The sequence below is a fragment of the Sinohyriopsis cumingii genome, chromosome 4, assembly GCF_028554795.1.
Source record: "Sinohyriopsis cumingii isolate HCF-2022 chromosome 4, ASM2855479v2, whole genome shotgun sequence".
In the NCBI taxonomy this organism is placed as follows: Eukaryota; Metazoa; Mollusca; class Bivalvia; order Unionida; family Unionidae; genus Sinohyriopsis; species Sinohyriopsis cumingii.
In genome coordinates, this window is record NC_142964.1 from 94114121 (window position 1) to 94135631 (window position 21511).

Consider the following 21511-nt stretch of genomic DNA (forward strand, 5'->3'; position numbering starts at 1 on the left):
TGTCTAGATGCTGTTAAATTTTGATCTATTTCTGTCCAGCAATTTTTGAGAAGCTGTTTAAAGGTTTTTCTGTTTTTAATAATAGTGTCAATATATGAAGTCAGGTTGGCATCATTGTGAAAGCCTTCCATGCCTGGATAGTCTTTGCAATTTTTTTTTTTTTTTTTAAATTGGTTCAGTGTTTCTAGAAAAGTTTAAAGCAGAGGCACTACATGAAACTCCATGGATTCAGACACATACCATAAGCAAATTTTTGGTCTTACATTCAGGTGAGCTAAATTATAGTAAAAAATAATGTCTCTAATTCTTGACTTCATGGCCATAACTAGAGGCAGAAACCAAGGATAGATATAGTACTGAAAGAAAGAATATATTATATATTATATATTACAAATGTGAAATGATTCAGGTAAGGGTTACTGAGGTGAAAGTAATGGAAAATGCTTCAACCAAAGCTGTCCTCAGACACATCCACCCCCAACAATCACCCATCCGCACACATACATCCCACCTGCCCATGTCTTGGTGGATTAATATTGGTTAGTATTCCCTAAATTAAACATTGTCTATGATAATCTCAAAGAAAAATCCTTCACTTACACTGGGATCTAAATTGAGCACTTTCCCTTTATTGTCTTCAATGTTAGATTGGTCTCCTTTTTTCAGGACTGTTTGACTCTTCTCAATTCCAGAAACACATAGAATCATTCTCTTCCCACATGCATCATCCCTTTCAACTATCTTCTTCAGAGCTGACCTGGAATTTAGATCCATTCCAAATGTAATGGCTGTCAGAATAAAAAAGTAATAGCTTGCTTGTCCTTTTTAAGGGAATTTTACTAGTAACAATACCACATTGTTAATTCCCAAACAATTATAGTAATATTAGTATATTTCCAGGCACTGATTTTGTGATCTCCAACACCTGATGTATTAACAATACTACAATTGATGTAGTAACAATACTACATAGCTCTCCTGCTATCCCCCAAACCGATGTACTAACATTACCCTATTTCAAGGCACTGCATGATTTGTGACCTCCAAAACTTGATGTAGTAACAATACTACATAGCTATCCCCCAAAATCCATGCAGTAACGTTACCAAATTTCCAACCACTGATTTTGTGATCCCAAAACCTGATGTAGTAACAATACTACATAGCTATCCCCCAAACCCATCTAGTAACATTACCATACTTCCAACCACTGATATTGTGAGCACCGAAACCTGATGTAGTACCAATACTACATAGCAATCCCACCAACACATGTACATGTAGTAACATTATCCTCTTTCAAGGCACTTTGTGATCATCAAGACCTGATATAGTAACAATACTACATTGCTTATCCCTCAGACACATGTAGTAACACTGCCCTATTTCCTGGTGACAATGTAAAACTGATTTTGTGATCTCCAAAACCTGATGTAGTAACAATACTACATTGTTGATCACAAAACCCATGAAGGGGTCATCCATTTAGTATGTACACAAAAATCTCGCAAAGCTTGACCCTTTCCCCCTCCCTATACACATGCATACTTTTTTACATACCCCACCTGCGTATGTACGCTTGACGCACTCCCATCCCCCAAATTCTATAGAACGGCCTATATTTAATTCAAACAGAAACCATAAAGGATTACTACTAATATTAACGTTTTTAATAACACAGATAGTCCACCGACACTGAATATCTGGCTGCATCAAAGAAATAAGCTGCGTAACTTTAAACAGCTTTTCTAGTACCCACTAAAATTCAAACGCCAAATGAACCCAGTCGAACTAGTTACGTATTAGACAAATTATTATCAAGGTTTCAAACCCCCCCTTTCCTATGCATACATACATTATCAGTAGACCCACCACCCCATATGCAAGCGTATGCATTTGGGTTACCCCCCTCCATGCGTACATACTAAATTGACAGCCCCTAACATTACCCTATTTCCAGATAACAGTGCAATGTTGATTTCTTGGATGTGCAAAACCTGATTTAGTAATAATACTACATTGTTAATCCCTTAACACATTTAGTAACATGACTATTTCCCTGGTAACAGTCTAACATTTATTTTGTCATTTAAAAAACATAATGTAGTAAGATTATTACAGCTATGCCTCACACTGCCTGCAGAATATAAAAGAAAATTCAGTGTTGTCTTTCTTATAGAACTTTAACTTTGTATTTAATATTAAATATCATTACTACATGCAAATGCCTTCTTTATAGTAATATTACTGTTCCAGTGGCCTTAGTGGTTAGAGCACCTGCCTCAGATGCAGGAGGTCACATGTTCGAACCCTAGCTGAGTCGTAACAGGGATTTATAAAAATGATACTAACAGCTGCCTTGCTAGGCGCTCAGCATTAAGAGGTTAGTGTTTACTGTTAGGACAGGTTGGCCTGGTGTCAGGATAATGTGAGTGGGTGGGACATGATGCTACATGTCTGCAGCATAATGCCCGTGCTAGACATCACTATAAACTGCCACACTGCAGACATTGTAGTGATGTGACTTATAAATTATTAAATCTACATTAAAAATCCAAATCACACACACACAGTAATATTACTCTATTGATTATCAACTGCGACTACCTTCCCAAGTCAACACTGCCAATCTCCATGATCACTGCTGTAATGATAAAATGCATCATTTGACTTTGTTAGAATAGAAAAATTCCATTCGAAGCTTAGAATTTTAAATCATTCACAAGGATGTGCTGAGTGTTTGATGCAAATTTGTAATCCCAAGGATGGAATTTTCTATCCATCACTTAATCAAAATGATGTTTTCTTTTTCACACATTTCTCACATTTCTGTACTAAAAAGGTATACAGTGAATACTGCTGTAACTTTCAAGTTGCAAAACAACAACTGAAAATTTCTTTATCGTAAGATAGAGCATGCAAAGTTAGATTTACACTGAAATATTCAGTGTAGAACTTTCAGTGATACTTAAAAACATTTCAGCTTTCAAAGAACAACACCAGTAGTTAAAATGGCTATAGTAATGGCAATACATAGTGTCTGAACTGTGTACTGAATATAGCTTGTGCAATGATATACAGTCATATGAACAGGTCACAAGATGAATGTCCTAAATTATGATTCTCAAAGGAGACAAAAGGTAAAACATGTCAACATTGGACAATCAAGGAACCAATAATTATGTTTTGTTTTGGGATATGTCCTTTATATAAATATTACAAATGATCATCAGTGTAAGTGAAGGAACCTCTAGCTGTCCTTTTCTGAGTAGTTATCCTTTATATACAAGTGTATTTTTAAGAGAGATTTTTGAGTAAGCTGACTCCCCAAATCTGAATACCACAAAAAAAGCTGTCCAAATTCCTACGATGTTTGTTACTTAGAAACCAATCTAAATTTAGAAACTCTTCATGAAACATGAATACCACATCAAGATGACCTACATTTGGTAATGACAAAGATAAACGCACACAAAGCAGTGTGACTAATTATCGAACACTGCCAATGAAACGAATGTAAACACAGAACTTATCCAAAGTGAGACAGATGTTATGATGGACATCAATAATGGATGAACAAGAATGTCACTTTATGCACCTTCCTCCTTTATGAAAGGACATAACACTAGGACCAGGTGGCCTAATATCATTCACTTAGCTTACATAAACTTAAAAGTTGACCATTTCACTAAGCAGGCTTACCATACCAGAATGTAGTATTATAAGAACAAAACTTACCAGTAAGAAAAGTATCTTCCAAACTTTATACCACATTGATTTTACCTACTTTACTATATGCTGATATGATAAAAATTCATTCTAAATATTGAGATATAATTAAAATGCATATTCCATTTCTCATAATCAAAGTTATCCAAACTTTTGTTAACATAAACCCACTCTCTAGATTTAGAGTGAACTCAACCAGTCTGGTGTAATTATCTCATTAATATGCACAGAAATCACTTATAAAAACCACTGATGACAATGACAGTATAAACTTAAGGTGCAGGAAAATCTGATCACAATTCAGTCTCTAACAAGTTTATCCAATCAGATTCAATATTACCCCATTAACCTCATTAAGATGACCAGATCTTATTCATAATCAAGCTCATCGAAACAGTGTCTGGCAACCAAACATCAGAGTAACCTCTTTACATAAAATAAATTCTAGCTCTCCTTCCCCCAAAAAATATATCGATCATTCAAATTAAACAAAGAAAATCTGAATACATCCAAAGACTTAAACTGCAAGTAGAAAAAAAACAATATGACTCATAAAAATACAAAAATGGACTCTGCATGATTGCTAGTTGCTGCTGTTAGTATGAGTGAGGGACTGTCAATCTGATCTTGGATACAATGTATCAACTAACAACTTCTCTTTCATGTAAAGAGTGCAATTTCATCCACTCTCAATAGCACTGTTTTTTCCTGTACTTGGAATGTAATAACACACAAGTGACTCCAAAATAAATATCTTTATCCTTATTTTCAGCTATTATCCAAAAAGAATGGGGCACAATACCCAGGCAATAATCATAACACACACTGTATTTTCAAATTTACCCACCACCATGACAGCAACGTCAAATAAGGACAACCATCTTTGAGAGAAATTTCCTGCTCATCTTTTTCTTAATTGTATCTTCAATTTTTACTTTAGATCCTGCTTCTTGATATTAGAACCTCTTTCCAAAAGTAAATTTTTTATGCACTAAGTATGTCTTTCACTTGGTTCCCTTAAAAACCCTTATCACATCTGCAAATGACCAGGATAACCACTGATTAATGCTATACAATTTAATGGCTACTTATATAGTTATATATAAACAATGTTTGATTGGTCAAATGACACGAGTAAACAGGACACACAAATGTGACCACAAGATTTTACACAGATAGGACTGGCATGCCTTTTAACAATGTTTCAACCCCTTTACTTGATTTGATACAAACCATGTAACCTGAAAATACAAGCCAGTTCAACTTTTAACTGACTGTAAAACAGTTAGCATGAATTAGGTTGTCATAGACATGCTTGCAGGCATTGCTATGATGGTCAATTTGTAAACATAGGTATATAACATTTATGATCATTACACTGGAATGGAAATAAAAGCTAAGACTGAAACATGAATTGCACTTGATAAGACTTATTTATTTGATATTAGTTTCTTAAAGTGTTGCCACTAGTAGACACTGTCAAAATTTTCACCAATGAATATTTTGTTACATATTGTAATTTTTTCAAAGAAAACTAAACAAAATATATAACTTCATATTAAATGTCGCAAATTTCATGATGTTAATTCTAAATTTCTGGGTTCTAAAATCTGTTTTAAATGCTAAAGCAAGCAATATAACAAGGTTTCAGTGACCAGGTTTGATGCTTGTACTTTAATACCTGTTTCTGCATTGTAGACAACAAGCTTCCAAGTAACAGGGCACACTGAAATGAAGGTGCTGTTACTTTCAATTGTGGGATTGTAATTTTCTGTGACTGCTTAATTGTTACAATCCAAAAATTTGAAGACCAACCAAACATTTTGGAGTCATAAATAACTGTTTTTTTTCTAAAAAGGCATATCAACAAATTTATGTATTAATGAAAATCATTTTCTGTTTATGATAAGCACATGAAAGATTTTCATGCATATAATGTTGGCAATGATAATAATAATAATAATAATAATAATAACAATAATAATAAATAAAATTATTATTATTATTATTATTTGACTCACCTGTGACACCTGTCTATTTCCACATCATACCTGTACTTAAGCTGTAACATTACAGTCTCTGGGATTAAGCACCTAGAAAGAAAGACAAAAATATACACACCCACATAACAGCAAGATGTACAAAGATATCTGTCTATGTTGGTAGAGATGACTACTGTTATAATAAAATTCTGTAAAGATGACTACTGTTATAATAAAATTCTGTAAAGATGACTACTGTTATAATAAAATTCTGTAAAGATGACTACTGTTATAATAAAATTCTGTAAAGATGACTACTGTTATAATAAAATTCTGTAAAGATGACTACTGTTATAATAAAATTCTGTAAAGATGACTACTGTTATAATAAAATTCTGTAAAGATGACTACTGTTATAATAAAATTCTGTAAAGATGACTACTGTTATAATAAAATTCTGTAAAGATGACTACTGTTATAATAAAATTCTGTAAAGATGACTACTGTTATAATAAAATTCTGTAAAGATGACTACTGTTATAATAAAATTCTGCTCATTTAACTGTTCAGTTTTATTTTCTACACTAAATTTACTCACTACTGTCCTAGAACATATGCCATATGAAAAGATGAATTAAATAAGAATACAGGTGCTTATTTCATGCAAACAAATTTTCTTTTCAAACTCTGCATTAACCAATGCCAAGAACACCATTAGAAATGTTTTGTCATTAACTGAAAATGTAGAAACCAAGACATATACAATTCCAATGGAGTGCTTGCTTTCTTATGGTGCGATAAATATGATTAAGACTACCATCCAAGAAGGGATTCATAAATGCCGTCCCTTATGAACAGATGTATTATAATATTGTGTATGGTAAAATTTCACAGCATATGGAATACAGAAGATACATTTAAGCAATGTATGCTAGCTGGCTACACACCATGAAAAGGATAAATTTACCAGTGAAATGAAAAAGAATGCATAATGAATGCAAATGAATGTAGAATGAACACAAATGAAATGATGAATAAAATATAAAGGAAATTGAAAATGCAAATGCAAAATTCTGGACATAGATTGATAAGATAAAGGAGAATTAAGTGAAACAAGAATGCATGTTATTTTGGATTGAAGCAACGTTTCAAATTGCCTGGTTGAATGTTTTGGTTCTCATTTTGGCTTGAGAACCTTTTCGACAATATCTATTTCAACAGCAACCTAATTTGATGTGTTTGGTACCACCATAAAAATTTATTCTCTTATTTTATTTATGCATGATAATAACTATTTTATGAGTCATTTTTACTTTACAAATTGGTATTTAATTAGTATATTCAATGTACACATTGTACACTAAATTCCAACTTGAATGAATAAAATGAATAATTTTTCTAATTTTTCGACTCCGTTGATTTGATTAACTGCACAGGTGGCTTACACATTATTGGCATTTCTGTGTCCATTTATATAACTGGATTTGATTTGAAATAAGTATGGGCTGACATTTTTGGAAGTACACGACATCCATGGCTGGCTTGCCGAGCACCTTTCCCTCCTGAACTAGCTCGGACATTGTACCATTGACAGAATGCGGGACCATTTCCACCCGTCAAAAACCCAGGTGTCATAATGTGACTTCATTGCTACCAACCAATCATAGTGGATGTTACATACCACTTGTGTTGACACCTGGTGCATTTTAAGGCTGAAATTCCAACTTTATATACATGAGTGTGCATGGGTCTATTCCCCCTCATGTAAAAGCCTTTATTCAGATTGTTAAGGACTCTAATAGTCCAACAATCTGAGGCTAGAATTAATAAGTGTTCTTTGAATATGTGGCTCTCTTTCCTTCCCCCAGGAGTAATCAACAAGCATGCTGTGCGTGCAGTAACTCGTGGTACATGTACAGTATGAGTGCAAACCACATTAATCCAATGAAGCAAGCAACCAGGTGTCACTGATTTTATGCTGAGCTATCTACAGCAAGGATATCAGCATAGGTGGGATGTTGTGAGGGTTTTTAAATTAAGCATAAACACAATCTAGATACAATGCTGCACAGATCAAAGATATGTTATGCAAGACCATTTAACAATTAAGGTAGAAATATTTTCTAGTAACACGAGTGCAAAACAATGTATTTGAAAACTAACCTAAACAAAAAAACCTAACACAGACATCACAGATGGATGGACAAGGTTGGAGCATACAAAGAGAATCTGTCACACAAATATGTCCATAGAAAATGTTTTCTACATTCTCTCCTTACCTGCCAGCCATAGATGAAGGGGAAACAACCTCATATGCAGCAAGCTTCCAGATAATCCAACGATAATGGTTATAAATCCATGCTTCATTCACCAACTTGGGGTCAACTCCCTCCAATGTTTGAAATGCCCTACGAATAATTAGACATTTTAAATCAGTTATACGTATCCAAAATGACAAATATAGATACTAGCCATACAATTTCAATAGGATTGAACTACAAACACCAACATTATGGGTTAGAAGTTTAACTGTGAATGCAAATTCTTTTAAATATATTTTGGATAAATATAAATGTTTTTAAAATTTTATGCACTTTATTATCATTATATTTAAATTAATTTTTAATAACTTGTTATTCATGCAAAGCAAGAGCTGAAACTTCGAGGGAAAAAAACCTGACTGTGATTCATAGGATGCCAGCAACACGATTAGATTACCAAGGTATATCCATGGATCTCAAATAACTTTATATAATAAAATCCAGAAACAAATGAAATCTGTAATAATGAGCTGTGACTTTGACCTTCAGGATCAGATCTCAAACATACAATGCAACACGTCTTCTGGTGATAATATACAAATACACAAGATTCATCTATTTATCTTGAACAGCTGTGAAACTGAAATGCACAAGGAAATATGACAAATGCTGACTTTGACCTTTGAACCCCACTGTGGTATGCCTCACACCTTTTACTCATATAGTTATACCAATTTTCATAGCTTTATCTCTTATGACTTTAAGATAAGAACGTGGAAGGAAACATGTAATAGAAAGAATTAATATGTAACACCATGACAATGAACTTCAGGATAAGATCATCAATGTGGTATATTACACACCTGCTAATGATAACATATATGCATACCAAGTTCCAGCACCTAATCTTAAACAACTCAAAAGTAACATAGTGGAAAAGAAAGTGTGATGTAGCATAAAATACTGGGTCATGCCCATGACCTGGAAGATACCACACCCAATATGACATGTGTCACACCTTCTAGCATCAATGTACATGTATACCAGGTTTCACCTCTTTATCTCAGATTTTAAGTTCATGATCAGAAAGGAATGTGTGACAGAAGCATACAATACTGGGTCATGCCCATGACCTGGAAGATACCACACACCCAATATGACATGTGTCACACCTTCTAGCATCAATGTACATGTATACCAGGTTTCACCTCTTTATCTCAGATTTTAAGTTCATGATCAGAAAGGAATGTGTGACGGAAGCATAAAATACTGAGTCATAACCTTGATCTTGAAGATAAGACCCCCAATCTGGTACAAAACACAGCTTCTAGTGATGATATACATGTATACCACGTTTCATCCCTTAATCTCATATATATATATATATATATATATATATATATATATATATATATATATATATATATATATATATATATATATATATATATATTTATATTTATATACACACACACACATACATATGGTAAGAAGGTAACTAGCTCAGCTGCTGGAATACTGCACCTGTTTCATAAGTAACAGACCTAACCCAAATATAGAAAGAGTCCAACCCAATGATTAAGAGACCACCTTTAGTCAAAGACCTGTGATACCTTTTATACTGAAACATTGTTTCCATCAAAAGTTTGAACCAACAGGATATCTTATATGAAACAGAGATGATAGTGTTTGTCCAAGATTTATCCTTGGATTAAAAAGAGTAACCTAATGATTAAATGCCCAATAATATTTTCATTTGAAACAGGGATGGATATTGAATGAAAATCTGGTATGTACATTGTGAGTACCGTATTTACTGTATGTTTTTGGACACCGTTTGTTGGGGGGATATAATATTTAAATACCTTGTAAGTTTTCAGACGTTGCTGCGCTATGATTGTTTCTACAATTTATGCTTTCGGACACAATCTAGGAAGATCTGCTGCATCATTTTAATGCAAAATTCACCAACGTGTTTGCCATTAATTTAACTGATACAAAGTTCGCTTCATTTGGTTGCCAATTATTTAATGTGATCATGAACTTCCATGAACTAATATAATTTAAAATTCTTAATCATATGTATGTATGTATGTATGTATGTATGTATGTAATTATGTAGATAGATAAACATTTTTATATTAAGCCATACACAATAAATAGCAATATGAAAGGAGGAAAAGAAATATGATTTAATGCTTTAATATACTTAAATATATTATTCAATTTCAAGTAGCTTGTCCATAGCTTTTTTTAGGTCCTCAGGCCAAAAGCCCTTAAATTCTGTTTCACTATCATCATCCATACTGTTTAATTGTTTGTCATTTCTGATCAGCATGTTTTCACTTCCACTCAGACTGAAACTGATGCCGCACACCTTGAAAGATTTCATTATCATTGTGCGCTTTTCCTTCAAGGTGTCCATGGCATTTACAACCCAGTCCAATACAGTTTATTTGCTGGCTGTCTTGATCTGTCTGTTGCTGCTTTTGTCAGATGATATTAATGTGTTCATAGCATCCCTGATGTATTCCGTCCAGCTGCGGAGTAGGTAGCTCTTGACAAGTTTATTGATGCTCACATCAAGCGGTTGCAACTTGGATGTGCAGCCTTCTGGTATTATTGCTGGCACAACATTTCAGTGCCGCAACTGTTTCTTCACGTCATCAGTGATGTGAGCCCAGAACGAGTCCATAACTAATAGTGATCACTCTCTTCTGGTGAATGGCAAATAAATTTCTTCAATCCATCACAGCATTAGCGTTTTGTCCATCCATGCTTTCTCTTGAACTGCAAAAATTCACCCTTTTGGTGCCTTCAGATCTAGATGTCTTTCCCTTGAAAATAATCAATAGGGGTAATACATCACCAGAACCTGCAACGGCTAAAACAACAGTAATGTGTCTCTTCTCCACTCCAGTTGTATGAATCAAAATGCTTTTCATTCCTTCTCTGTCCACCGTTTTCCCTGGCACAAGATCAAAGTACATCGGTGTCTCGTCCATGTTAATAATAAACTTATCGTCAAACTTTTCCTCCTCTTGTCTATCCATCACAAACTTGTGGAATGAAGCAATCTTTTCTTCCAAATCCTTGGGCAAACGATGGGCAAGAAAAGTCCTGCTTCTGAGCATTAACCCATTGCTTTTCATGAAACTCTCTCCCCAAGAACGACTGGCATGGAATTTGCTCTCCGGAAATTCTGTTGAGACAAGCTCCTTGGCATATATACATATTCCCTCAACACTGACTGGAATTTGTAAGTCACGCTGAGTGAGCACCCATTGAGCTATCGTATCATCCTATGCTTGTCCATATTAAATGAGTCATCCACACTTAGGCAAATGTCTATTCAAGTTCAGATTTGCAGAATAGTCAATTTTCATCCAGATACTCACCGTGGATTTCGGAATCTTGAATTTTTCTGCTGTAGGTCTAATTCCCAGAAGTTTTGCATTGTTAACAATATCCTGCTTTTGCTTTAATGTATAATGTTTATAGTGACCATGTACAGAACCAGGTGGAGCACCCTCGGGTTCAAGATAATCAGACTCATCATCTAGAGCAGCTTTTTTTGTAGGTGGTTCTTTTTGTGATGCATCCTCAGAATCAATAATTCAAGGTCGCTTCTGTGGATGGCCTACTGGCCTCTTTGGAGACAATTTTGGCAACGGAGAGTCCCTCCACGAACTAGACAGTGCCTCCTCACTTGTTGCATATGATAAACTTATCTATCAAAATTATAATAGTACTAACAATATTACGTTTCGCAACGACAGCTATCCAGCATATAAATTTTGATAGTAGTGGGTATTTTATTTATACTTTATATTTTACTAGCTTGATTCGGCTAACAAAAATATGATTAGTTGTCAGCGTCGACATTGTTACACATGAAACCACATCAAATTGGTGTGACAGTTATGGCTTTGATTAGAAACCATGATCCCTGCTTTATATCATTCAACAATACATCAGAATGTCAGCATGGATTAGTAAAATTCATTGGCATTGTGCAACAAAACAAACCCCTTATCCATGAGGCATTATATACCAAGGTTTAAACATAGTTTTTGTTCTACAGGTAATAAACCTTTTTGTAGACGATAAATACTGATTCTGGGTGCTACATGTTAGGTACATAGTGTGCTCTTTTAATGAAATCCAAATAGCTGCCTTTTATTTCCGAACACACCTGTCAAAGTTATATTATTAACAATTATCACCATGACACTTTGAAATCTCTGACATGCATCAAAACAATCTTTGAGCAGTTGATTGTTTCGAGTCGGCAAGCTCTGCTCATTCTGAAGCTACCCTCTGCTAGGTGGAAAAAAAGGAAGAGAGAACCACAACAAATAGATCACCTTTATTTTTTAAAAATACCAATATATTAATCACACCGACTCATATGTTGCAACTTTCTTGTTATTTTCACCCTTCCTAGGGGTGTATACAACACTCACCCCATATGGAGCCTCTCACCCTTGGTGCTCTAAGATTAGCCATCATACATGTACCAGTATTTCTACTCTCAAAACTAAAATGTTTCTGTCATAAATATCTTAATAATTATAATTCCAAAATCTTTTTACTTAGTTTGTATTAATATCTTAATTACACAGAAATAAAGCTTGTGTGCATTTGTAATGTAGATTTTAATGATCACTGATTAGCAGAGGGTTAAACTGTGGATTGCATGATTACTAATATGGCGGTTCTTTTGGAAAATACGCACACAATCGTGGCTCTAATACATGTATGGCTGTGTTTTCTGGTGGATGGACATGTATCAAATAGACAAAATAGGCAAGTAATGCCTGTTTTTCATTCATTATCCTTTTTGTGGTGTTAGACAAAATACTTGTTTTACTTCATGGCAGCACGTCGTCATGTGAGCTAATGGTAACTTAGTTACAGACATGGGGGGTGGGTAATAAATCTATCTTCACCTGTATGTTTTTGAACACCTAATTTAAGAATATGTATTCGGATGACAAAGAAAGGAATTATTTGTTGCAGTCCAAAAACATATGTTAAATACGGTATTAATATTTCAAGGACAACAATGAATTTTATGCATCTGGATTCATGAAGACTTTTGCACACAATCATTCTACTGCATCTGTTTTTGTTTGTTTTGGATTTCTTTAACTTAAATTAATTACAATCCTGGCACTTATCTGATAGAAATGAGCAGTGTTTGAATGTCAAATTTCACTTTTCACATTAAATACAATATGTAGGAAGAGCTTATCACTGTTTAATTCAAATATGCATGGAAAAGCAGTTTTGAAAAATTATGTCAGGGTATATTTATTTACCCTAAATTCCATCTGTAATTGACCACTTCATACTGAAGGTGCCCTACATGGGTCATAACTATGTTTTACAAGAAATCCCTTGTGATGATCTTGATCCACAAACTATTATAACTTGTTGAAAAGGCAAATTTGATAAATTTAAGCAAATTTCCAATGTAAACATAGATCTCTATTAATCCTTTCTGATGAATATATTTAGTACAATCAATAAGCACATCCCCCAACCATCCAGCAACATAAAGTGTGGGGTGAGCTGTAAAAATTGTGATTTATCTCAAATATTTACCCCAGCAATGAATTTCTAACCAAGTGTAACTTTATTCAAATTCTTAAAATAGCAAGGGAGAAATTAGCCAATATAAAGTTACACTATGTCACTGCCTTTATTATGGTGAATAGAATATAAGGCAAGTTTTCATGCCAATTCACATACCCTGTCTCCACAAAAACAATGCCTTTCTTGGGAAAACAAATGCTTCATTTGCATGATTGATATGCTCAGGTGACCACTTTAAGCAGTCAGAAACCACTGTTTGGGTTACCACTGACAATGGAAAGCAGGCAACTTATTAAATACAGTACTTTTATTCAGGAAATTTCACACTAAGAGAGATAGGAATGTCAGTTAAGACCTGGTGAGGTCTATATACAGGTGCTTATTAGGACAGGTGTGACTGTATTACCAAGCTGCATCCCTTGATGTCAAAAAACTTTAAGAAACTGAAGGAAAATGTGATGGAAAAGGTAAAATACTGAGTGATGACCTTGACCTTGTTGACAGGATTCCCCAGTGTGTTATGCAACAAACCTAAATCTCAATGATTTGACAATTATTAAGCGAAAGTGTAAGGGATGGATGAGCAATCATACAGACAGAATGTAAGTGCAGATATTATGTCCCCAGCTCTTCTTGAAAATGCTGGGTACAACAATTTGCACGCACATCATGACAGGTAGCAATTAATCACATAATGTCAACTTGACATTTAATCTATTAAATTGTAACTTTGTCATAATTCGTTGAAAATTAATATTAGGGAAGAAATCCACTGTTAAGCCAGTATGTTTTTAGAGTCTTTGTAAAACTATAGAGAATACTGTAAATTTACAACTGAACTGACAATTTAAAAGAAATACTGAATTTTGGGAAGGAAGGGATTGTCAAAGAGTTAGAAAACAGACAATACCTGGCAAACTCCTGTTTGCCAGCAGTTCCACTGTCATCAGGCACAAGGTATGCCCCATCTCCAACCAGAACATGTCCTACTTCCGCACTGTAGAAATCTGACAGTGTAAACCTATATTCCCCTGCATTACTGGCTCTCACTCCTAAGGTTGACCTACTGACACCATGGGTTAGCAACTGAAAAGAAAGCCATATTTATCAACTGACTTCAACAATGCTACTATCAAGTATGACAAAGTTCAATATCAACTTATGTACTCAACAAATGTACAAGTGCCTCTATGTAACATAATCTAACCATCTTACTCTCAAAATTCATGAAAATGATACCCTTGTGGTTATATCAGTAAATAAATTTCAGGTAATCTGGTACACATTCCAGAATAAAGACCAAAAATTTGACCACCAAATACAGAAAATGTCCATCTCACACATACAGTGAGTCTTAGTCCAGGAAAATATAATCCTCCAGAATTTTACATGTATAGTAATTTGAGCTCTGCATAAAGTTTCTAAATTGAATTCGTAAAACATAAATTAATAGTAAGGACAAAAGTTTCATGACTTTTTGTGGAAAACTAAATTCATGAAAATGATATTTCACATGAAAGTTTATCAAACATTTTTTAAAACATCATTTTCTGAATCTGATCTGAATCTCAAGTATTTTGAGTTAAACTGCATGAGTAAAGGACACACGGTACTAATGGTATGGAAAACTGGGAACCAGCCTGGAAATGGGTTAACCTAAAATAGAGTATATATGGGTTTGGCTGACCAGGATTGGTTAATAATGTAGTTATGTTGTAGGAAAAAGAACCTTTTGAGAGCTTATCCTAGCTGTAAGTGAAAAAATAGAGACATTGTTTTATTGATGGCATTTCAGTCCTTTAACAGTCTTGAGTTTGGAACACTCATTACTAAAATTAGGACCTGACTTTTTGGTGCAGAAATGAAAGCACATATTTCAAACACATGCAGGTCCAGAAAATGCTGCAGCTCATATCCTTTCCTCTACACAGAAGCTGACATCCAGGTTTCATCTATACTGATAAATACAGGTTTGATCATGAGCACTCAAAAATTTTAAGTTACTGAATTTTTAATATCAGGGGGTCTGCACAGGTTTACTATGGGAATTAGTACCGTGAGTCCTATAGCATCTAAACTAAAATACCTCTTGATGTGTTCTCTTTGCCAAACTAAAATGTATCACATCCTTAAGTCTAATTCTGCCAATATTCCTCTTCTGCTGAAATAATCTTCCTGCAACAGGTCTGATGATCTGCTTCTGTTTAGCAGTGATTATCTCCTCTTGAAGCCTTCTTGCATCCAGGAGAGGACATTGTGTGCTGTCCTTTGCCAACTCAATATTTGAGACTGATTCACATTCTATATCTGTGAAAAACAAGAATTTTTTTATACTTATGTATTTTTATGTATGAAATGCTTTTAAAACCAATTCCTTGAAAATGTTTTTAAAATTATTTCATATCATTTGTACAAAATGCACAAAGAAGAATCTCATCTTGTTGGTCTATTGTCTGATCTATATTATTCCACTGGCCAGGTTTATGTATTGGAATAAATATTAGCTTCAAAAAATCATTCCCATTCATCATATCAATACAATTATTAGACTAGGTAATGGCAGTTATCGATGGCAAAATTACTGCCAATCTATCACAGTTTTAAAAGGGTAGAATGCTTTGATTAGAGGGAAGATATTGGGGTTTGTAAGTAGTGAGGTTTCTAGCTCCTGATGTTAACCCTTACTGGTTGTGTTTGTTAGTGTGATGATAAAGAACTCATCTGGTAGGTTGCCAACAGTTTGAATTTTTTGGATAAAATCCATAGTATCTTTGATATGCAAGGGGATACAGCTAACATATGATGTGATATGTTCATCTACTAACTAGCACCAATTACATAATGTACATCTGATAGGGATCAACATCTCTTTTTAAATGGGAGTTCAGACATTTTACTTTCTTCTTAATGCAAAGCCTCATAACAAATTTCATTTAAATCCATTATATCCTTGAGCAGAAACCAAATATGTGATGGTCGTGATGAGACATGAGACTTATATATACATCGGTAACAGAATATATCCCCTTCATAGAAATGATGAATTATAAAAGAAAAGGAGAGATGACTTTCCTTTCCTACACTGTTTATACTTTCTTATCAATCAAGTCCAACTGCAAGCTGCATAGACCCAGATCTGCTGTTATATAATGTGCTGGCAGATCTGGTCTATATGGTTTGTGATAAAAAAAACAAACAAAATAGACCTTATCTGCCAACACAATATGCAAAGCAGATCAGGGTGTATGCTGTTTGCAGTTGAACTCGATTTACAAGCAAGTATGTACAGTATGGATGTATTTAAAGGCAGATTTTATCCAAATACTGTGAATTCATTTATTTTCATGGGTATACATTTTTGTTGGATGGGTAAAAATTACATGGGTTTGGGGGTTTTTTCCCCCAGAGTTTCACCTGAAAACAGCAACTGATGTAGAAGTTATATATACTTGCTTATAAGTAGAGTACAACTGCAAACTGCACAGACCCATATCTGCAATCACGTGCTGGCGGATCTGGATCTATGCAGTTTGTTAGGAGTAATCAACAGAACAAATATCACAGACCCTGATCAGCCAGTATATGATACATCTGCAGATCTGTGTCTATGTTGTTTAAAGTTGGGTTCAACTTCTGAGTGTATAAAGCATATGACTTTCAAAAACTATAACACAAAACTTTAACATTTGCTAACAACAATGATGATGCAACCACAGCTGGCAAGAAGGTGACTGCTAAATCTCACTATGTTTATGCATGTGAGACAACAATTTTTTTTTTAATTCTAGATATGCTAGACCAAATTTTTCTTCTACCTCTCTGTATGGACAAGTGAGAGACATTTTCTTTCTTGATCTGTTGCTGGACATTTGTTCTAAACACAGGAGCAGAAATTTTGACCTCTGACTTTAACACATTGGCATCTGAACAGGTTATTGCTGTTGCATTGGAACAGGATTTGTAAGGTGTTTTGAAGCTGTTCTTTTGCCCAACATTCAAGGTTGCCTGATCTTTATTAACATCTAAACTTGATCCAGAATACCTAGACAAATAAAAGGTTTGTTTAAAAAAAATAAGTCGAAAAATAAACTTCATCAGTTACCTTCATATTAACCTTTCACTGGAATGATCACTTCTGATGTTTTTAACATGATACATCTAAAATCTGTTGAAATGAAATAAAAGCTCAAAAAAGTAAAGCTCTCCCTTGTTATAATGTGATTCTGCTACACACTGCACCACTATGGACCCCATGACCAAAATCATACCAATGTATAACAATATGATTGAGTTGAAAGAAAACAACCTAAAGCATAGTGTTCCATATATTTCCTTTTGAAAATACTGTTATTTAAAAACTGAACAATTCCATAAATACCATGGTCTGGTATTTTACACTATTCTTAATATATCCTGGTTAGGTATAAAATGCATATCTCACAAAGGTTAGATATAAATTGCAAATCTCACAAAGGTAAGGTATAAAATGCTTATCTCACATAGGTTAGGTACAAAATGCAGATCTCACTAAGGTTAGGTATAAAATGCAGATCTCACTAACGTTAGGTATAAAATGCATATCCACAAAGGTTAGGCATAAAATGCAGATCTCACCAAGGTTAGGTATAAAATGCATATCTCACAAAGGTTAGGTATAAAATGCAGACCTCACTATAATGCGGTCTGGTACATAACATTTCACACATCAGGTCAAAATACAAAAGTACAATCCAAGAACAGCAGCAGTGCAATCAAATCAGTAAACAGTGTCAAGAAAGATAAACTGCCTTGAAATCATCACACAGATCAAGTCTGAGGAATTGTTGCTTCTGAACTAACACTACTGAAAAGACTAAAGAAATATCTACCATTGTACACCACTCCTCGATAACTCGTGCCCTGATAACTCGCTAACCTACTTATAACCCGGTGTCAGGCATGGATCCCATTTTTTAAACCCGAAAATACCCCAAAAATGTATCCCTATTTGTTGAACTTGAAGAAAAATCGCAATCAAAATTCTGAATGGAAACTTTGATGTATCGCTCATTTTGTCGTTGAAAACGGTAGATAGAACCTGGAAATTTTAATCAACACTATGAAATATCAAATTTAAAAATAGCTCATACAATTTTTTTACATTTTCTTTCCAAACGACATTCCTAGTACACCGCAATTAACGATATGTAAGGAAATTCTGATCAATGAAAATATCACTTACAAAAAGCGGAGGTAGTGCTTTAATAAATAAATAAAAATTAAATAATTTTTTTATCAATTGAAATTTGTGTTCTAGTTCCATTTTTTAGTTCCTTTTAAGTGTAATTGTCATAAATGCAATGTGTCCTCTTGTAATTAAATGTAAAATGTGTCAATCTACCATAACAGCTATGTCCGCTAGCGTTTCTCTGAGAACCTAATTAAGTGCCAACTGTGTTTTGATAACTGACTTGCGGAAGTATTTGTTGTATTGTTGTACTAATTAAAAGCTGGCCTTCTCTGTATTATCGCATTAATTATGTCTTTTGAATAAAAAAAGGAGGTGGAATAAAAGAAAAGTTAAAAGGCACAAAAATCAGACTAACTTAAAATCTAGTGGCCTCAGTCCTATGTCGGGTGAACTCACTTCATTTGATCAATCGAACACTGTAATAAACATTATTGTGTATGTAACAGAAACTACCTTAAATTAAATGACTCTTTCATAACTGTATTCAAAGATAACAAGGCAGCCAAGCAAAATGAATACTTTGTAAAACATAAAGCTTGATTTCAGAGATACGGACCATTGTGGGCAAGCAAGTTTCAGAGAATTCTTGAACTGGCATTTAAAGATATCCTCAGAGATGATAAGAAATTTCATTATTACTTCCATTGAAATCACGACATTAACATTGTAATAACTGAACAATAAAAAATTGAGTTTCGACGTAGATGTGTCACGAAATAAATGTCGCGTGCTTTTGAAAAAAAAGGAATCTTGTTTGGTGGTGTATCAACAATTAACCTAATTCCCAAATTATGGACTACCGATTTGGCAAGATACTATTAAACACTACTAAGGGAACCAGACTCATCAAGAAAACAAAAAGCAGTGACGTAATACACAGATTTTTTGCGTACACGTGATGTTTGTTCAAACCAGTTGGAGCGATCTTTCATATGTTGAATATTTTAAAGAAAAAAAGTTATTTAAACAGAATAATGAACAACTTCATTAGAAAAAGCACATTATTAAAAATTATTATCGACATGATTGTAAAATGAGGATTCAGTCATTAAACAGCCCAGTTCCCTAACGCCGCTCCCCCCACCACAGTTTTCGCGATGTCAAAGCTATTTTTTTTCAATTTTTTTCAATTTTTAAAGGTCCCTCGGTAACTCGCGCCTCGCATATAGTGTGGTGCATGTTTGTGGACCCCGTTGTGCGCGAGTTATCGAGGGAGAGGTGTATGCAAGGAAACTATTCTATTCTATTCAACTTGCATATTTCCTATTATTGACTACAGTAACAGTTACATAATAGGGCTCATGCACAGGAACAAACATTAATTGTATAATTATACTTTAAGAAATGTACAGCTAGAACTGTCCAATGACACCATTTCCCAACATGTTTAAGTACTTAAACTGGCTCACTTTGGACAAAAGAATTTCATATCATAGATGTATTTTAGTTTTAAAAGCTCTTTAAAAGTTAACACATCTTTACCTGAATGATAAGGTTCTTCAAAGCCTGGAATATTGCCTCTGTGTACCCTTTGAGATCCGTATCAAACGTGTTTAAAACTACCAAGACTAAGAACTAATGCTTTGAAAAAGACATTAACATATACAGAATCTTCTGAATGGAATCAGAATCCACATAAACAAAAGCAGGCTAACAATCTTGTTGTCTTTCATCAGGCTGTTTCAACTATCTAAACATATAATGTCTCTCACCAAATATTTCAACAGTTTCTCCTTTTTTCGTGTGTGTGTATAAATCAACTAAGAAGATGTTACATTGATGTACAGGTATAAACACTGCACATTTTAACTATTTGTCAGACCTTAACTTGTAATTAATATGCTCATTCTTTCTTTTATAAACATTAAGGAGATATACAGAATGTTGTATGATACTGAGATTAGCTAAAACTTTGAACTAAATGAGTTGAACCCTCTGAAAACAAAGTATTACGAAAATTATTATTATTATTATTATCATCTGGTCAATGTCATGGATCCCAACAACCACGTTATAATGAGGGAGAGCTGTATTGTCATAAGGTGGAAATTGTTGTGGTTGTTTCAGGCTTAAGAGAATACATGGCAGCCAGAATAACTGGTGGAAGAAAATCCAGGGAAAACCCTGGGAAGAATCAGTGATGCATAAGAAGCTACTGGCAGCTTTCTCAAATACACAGGTTGAGCTCTAGACATGAACCCACATGAACAGAAGTGTGATGGCAGTGATCAGTAAAGGCAAGCGCTTTAGACCACTCAGCCAAACTGGGCCTATCCATGGTAGAAAATAACAGCATCTAGGACAAATGAAAGCATAAAAAAGCATTATCCCAAAAATATTCTAGACCTAATTGTAACAAATTGTTATATGCACACCTTATCGAATTCAGACTGATGAACAAACTCTGCCATATCACGAACATCTTTTCAGCATAATCTTTCAAATGAGATCCAACACTGATAAATAAAGAACTTTACGGTCAATGTGAAGGTCTAGGAATAAAATCAAGAACCAACCATCTTTTATTACACATTTAGTATTCCTTACTTGTCAAGATCCTGAACATGCTGCTTGCTGTAGACTGGCTTCAGGCCATGCATGGATGCACATCTCCGATCCAAGAGTACACCTGAAATTGTACACTCAACTGTACACCTTGAATTGAACACCAAGATGCTGTATAAAACTCGTGAACTGATAACAAAAAT

At 34.2% G+C, this 21511-nt stretch overlaps 1 protein-coding gene across 1 annotated transcript in view; it reads right to left on the reverse strand.

The window, feature by feature from the left end:
* LOC149801693 (uncharacterized) overlaps positions 1–21511 on the reverse strand; it is a 102330-nt gene that overhangs the window by 63881 nt on the left and 16938 nt on the right. The window contains 7 exon segments of the mRNA XM_089956835.1: positions 601–757; positions 5751–5822; positions 7991–8119; positions 14484–14659; positions 15660–15880; positions 17389–17615; positions 21351–21432. Coding sequence (XP_089812961.1) covers positions 601–757; positions 5751–5822; positions 7991–8119; positions 14484–14659; positions 15660–15880; positions 17389–17615; positions 21351–21432 — 1064 coding nt within the window.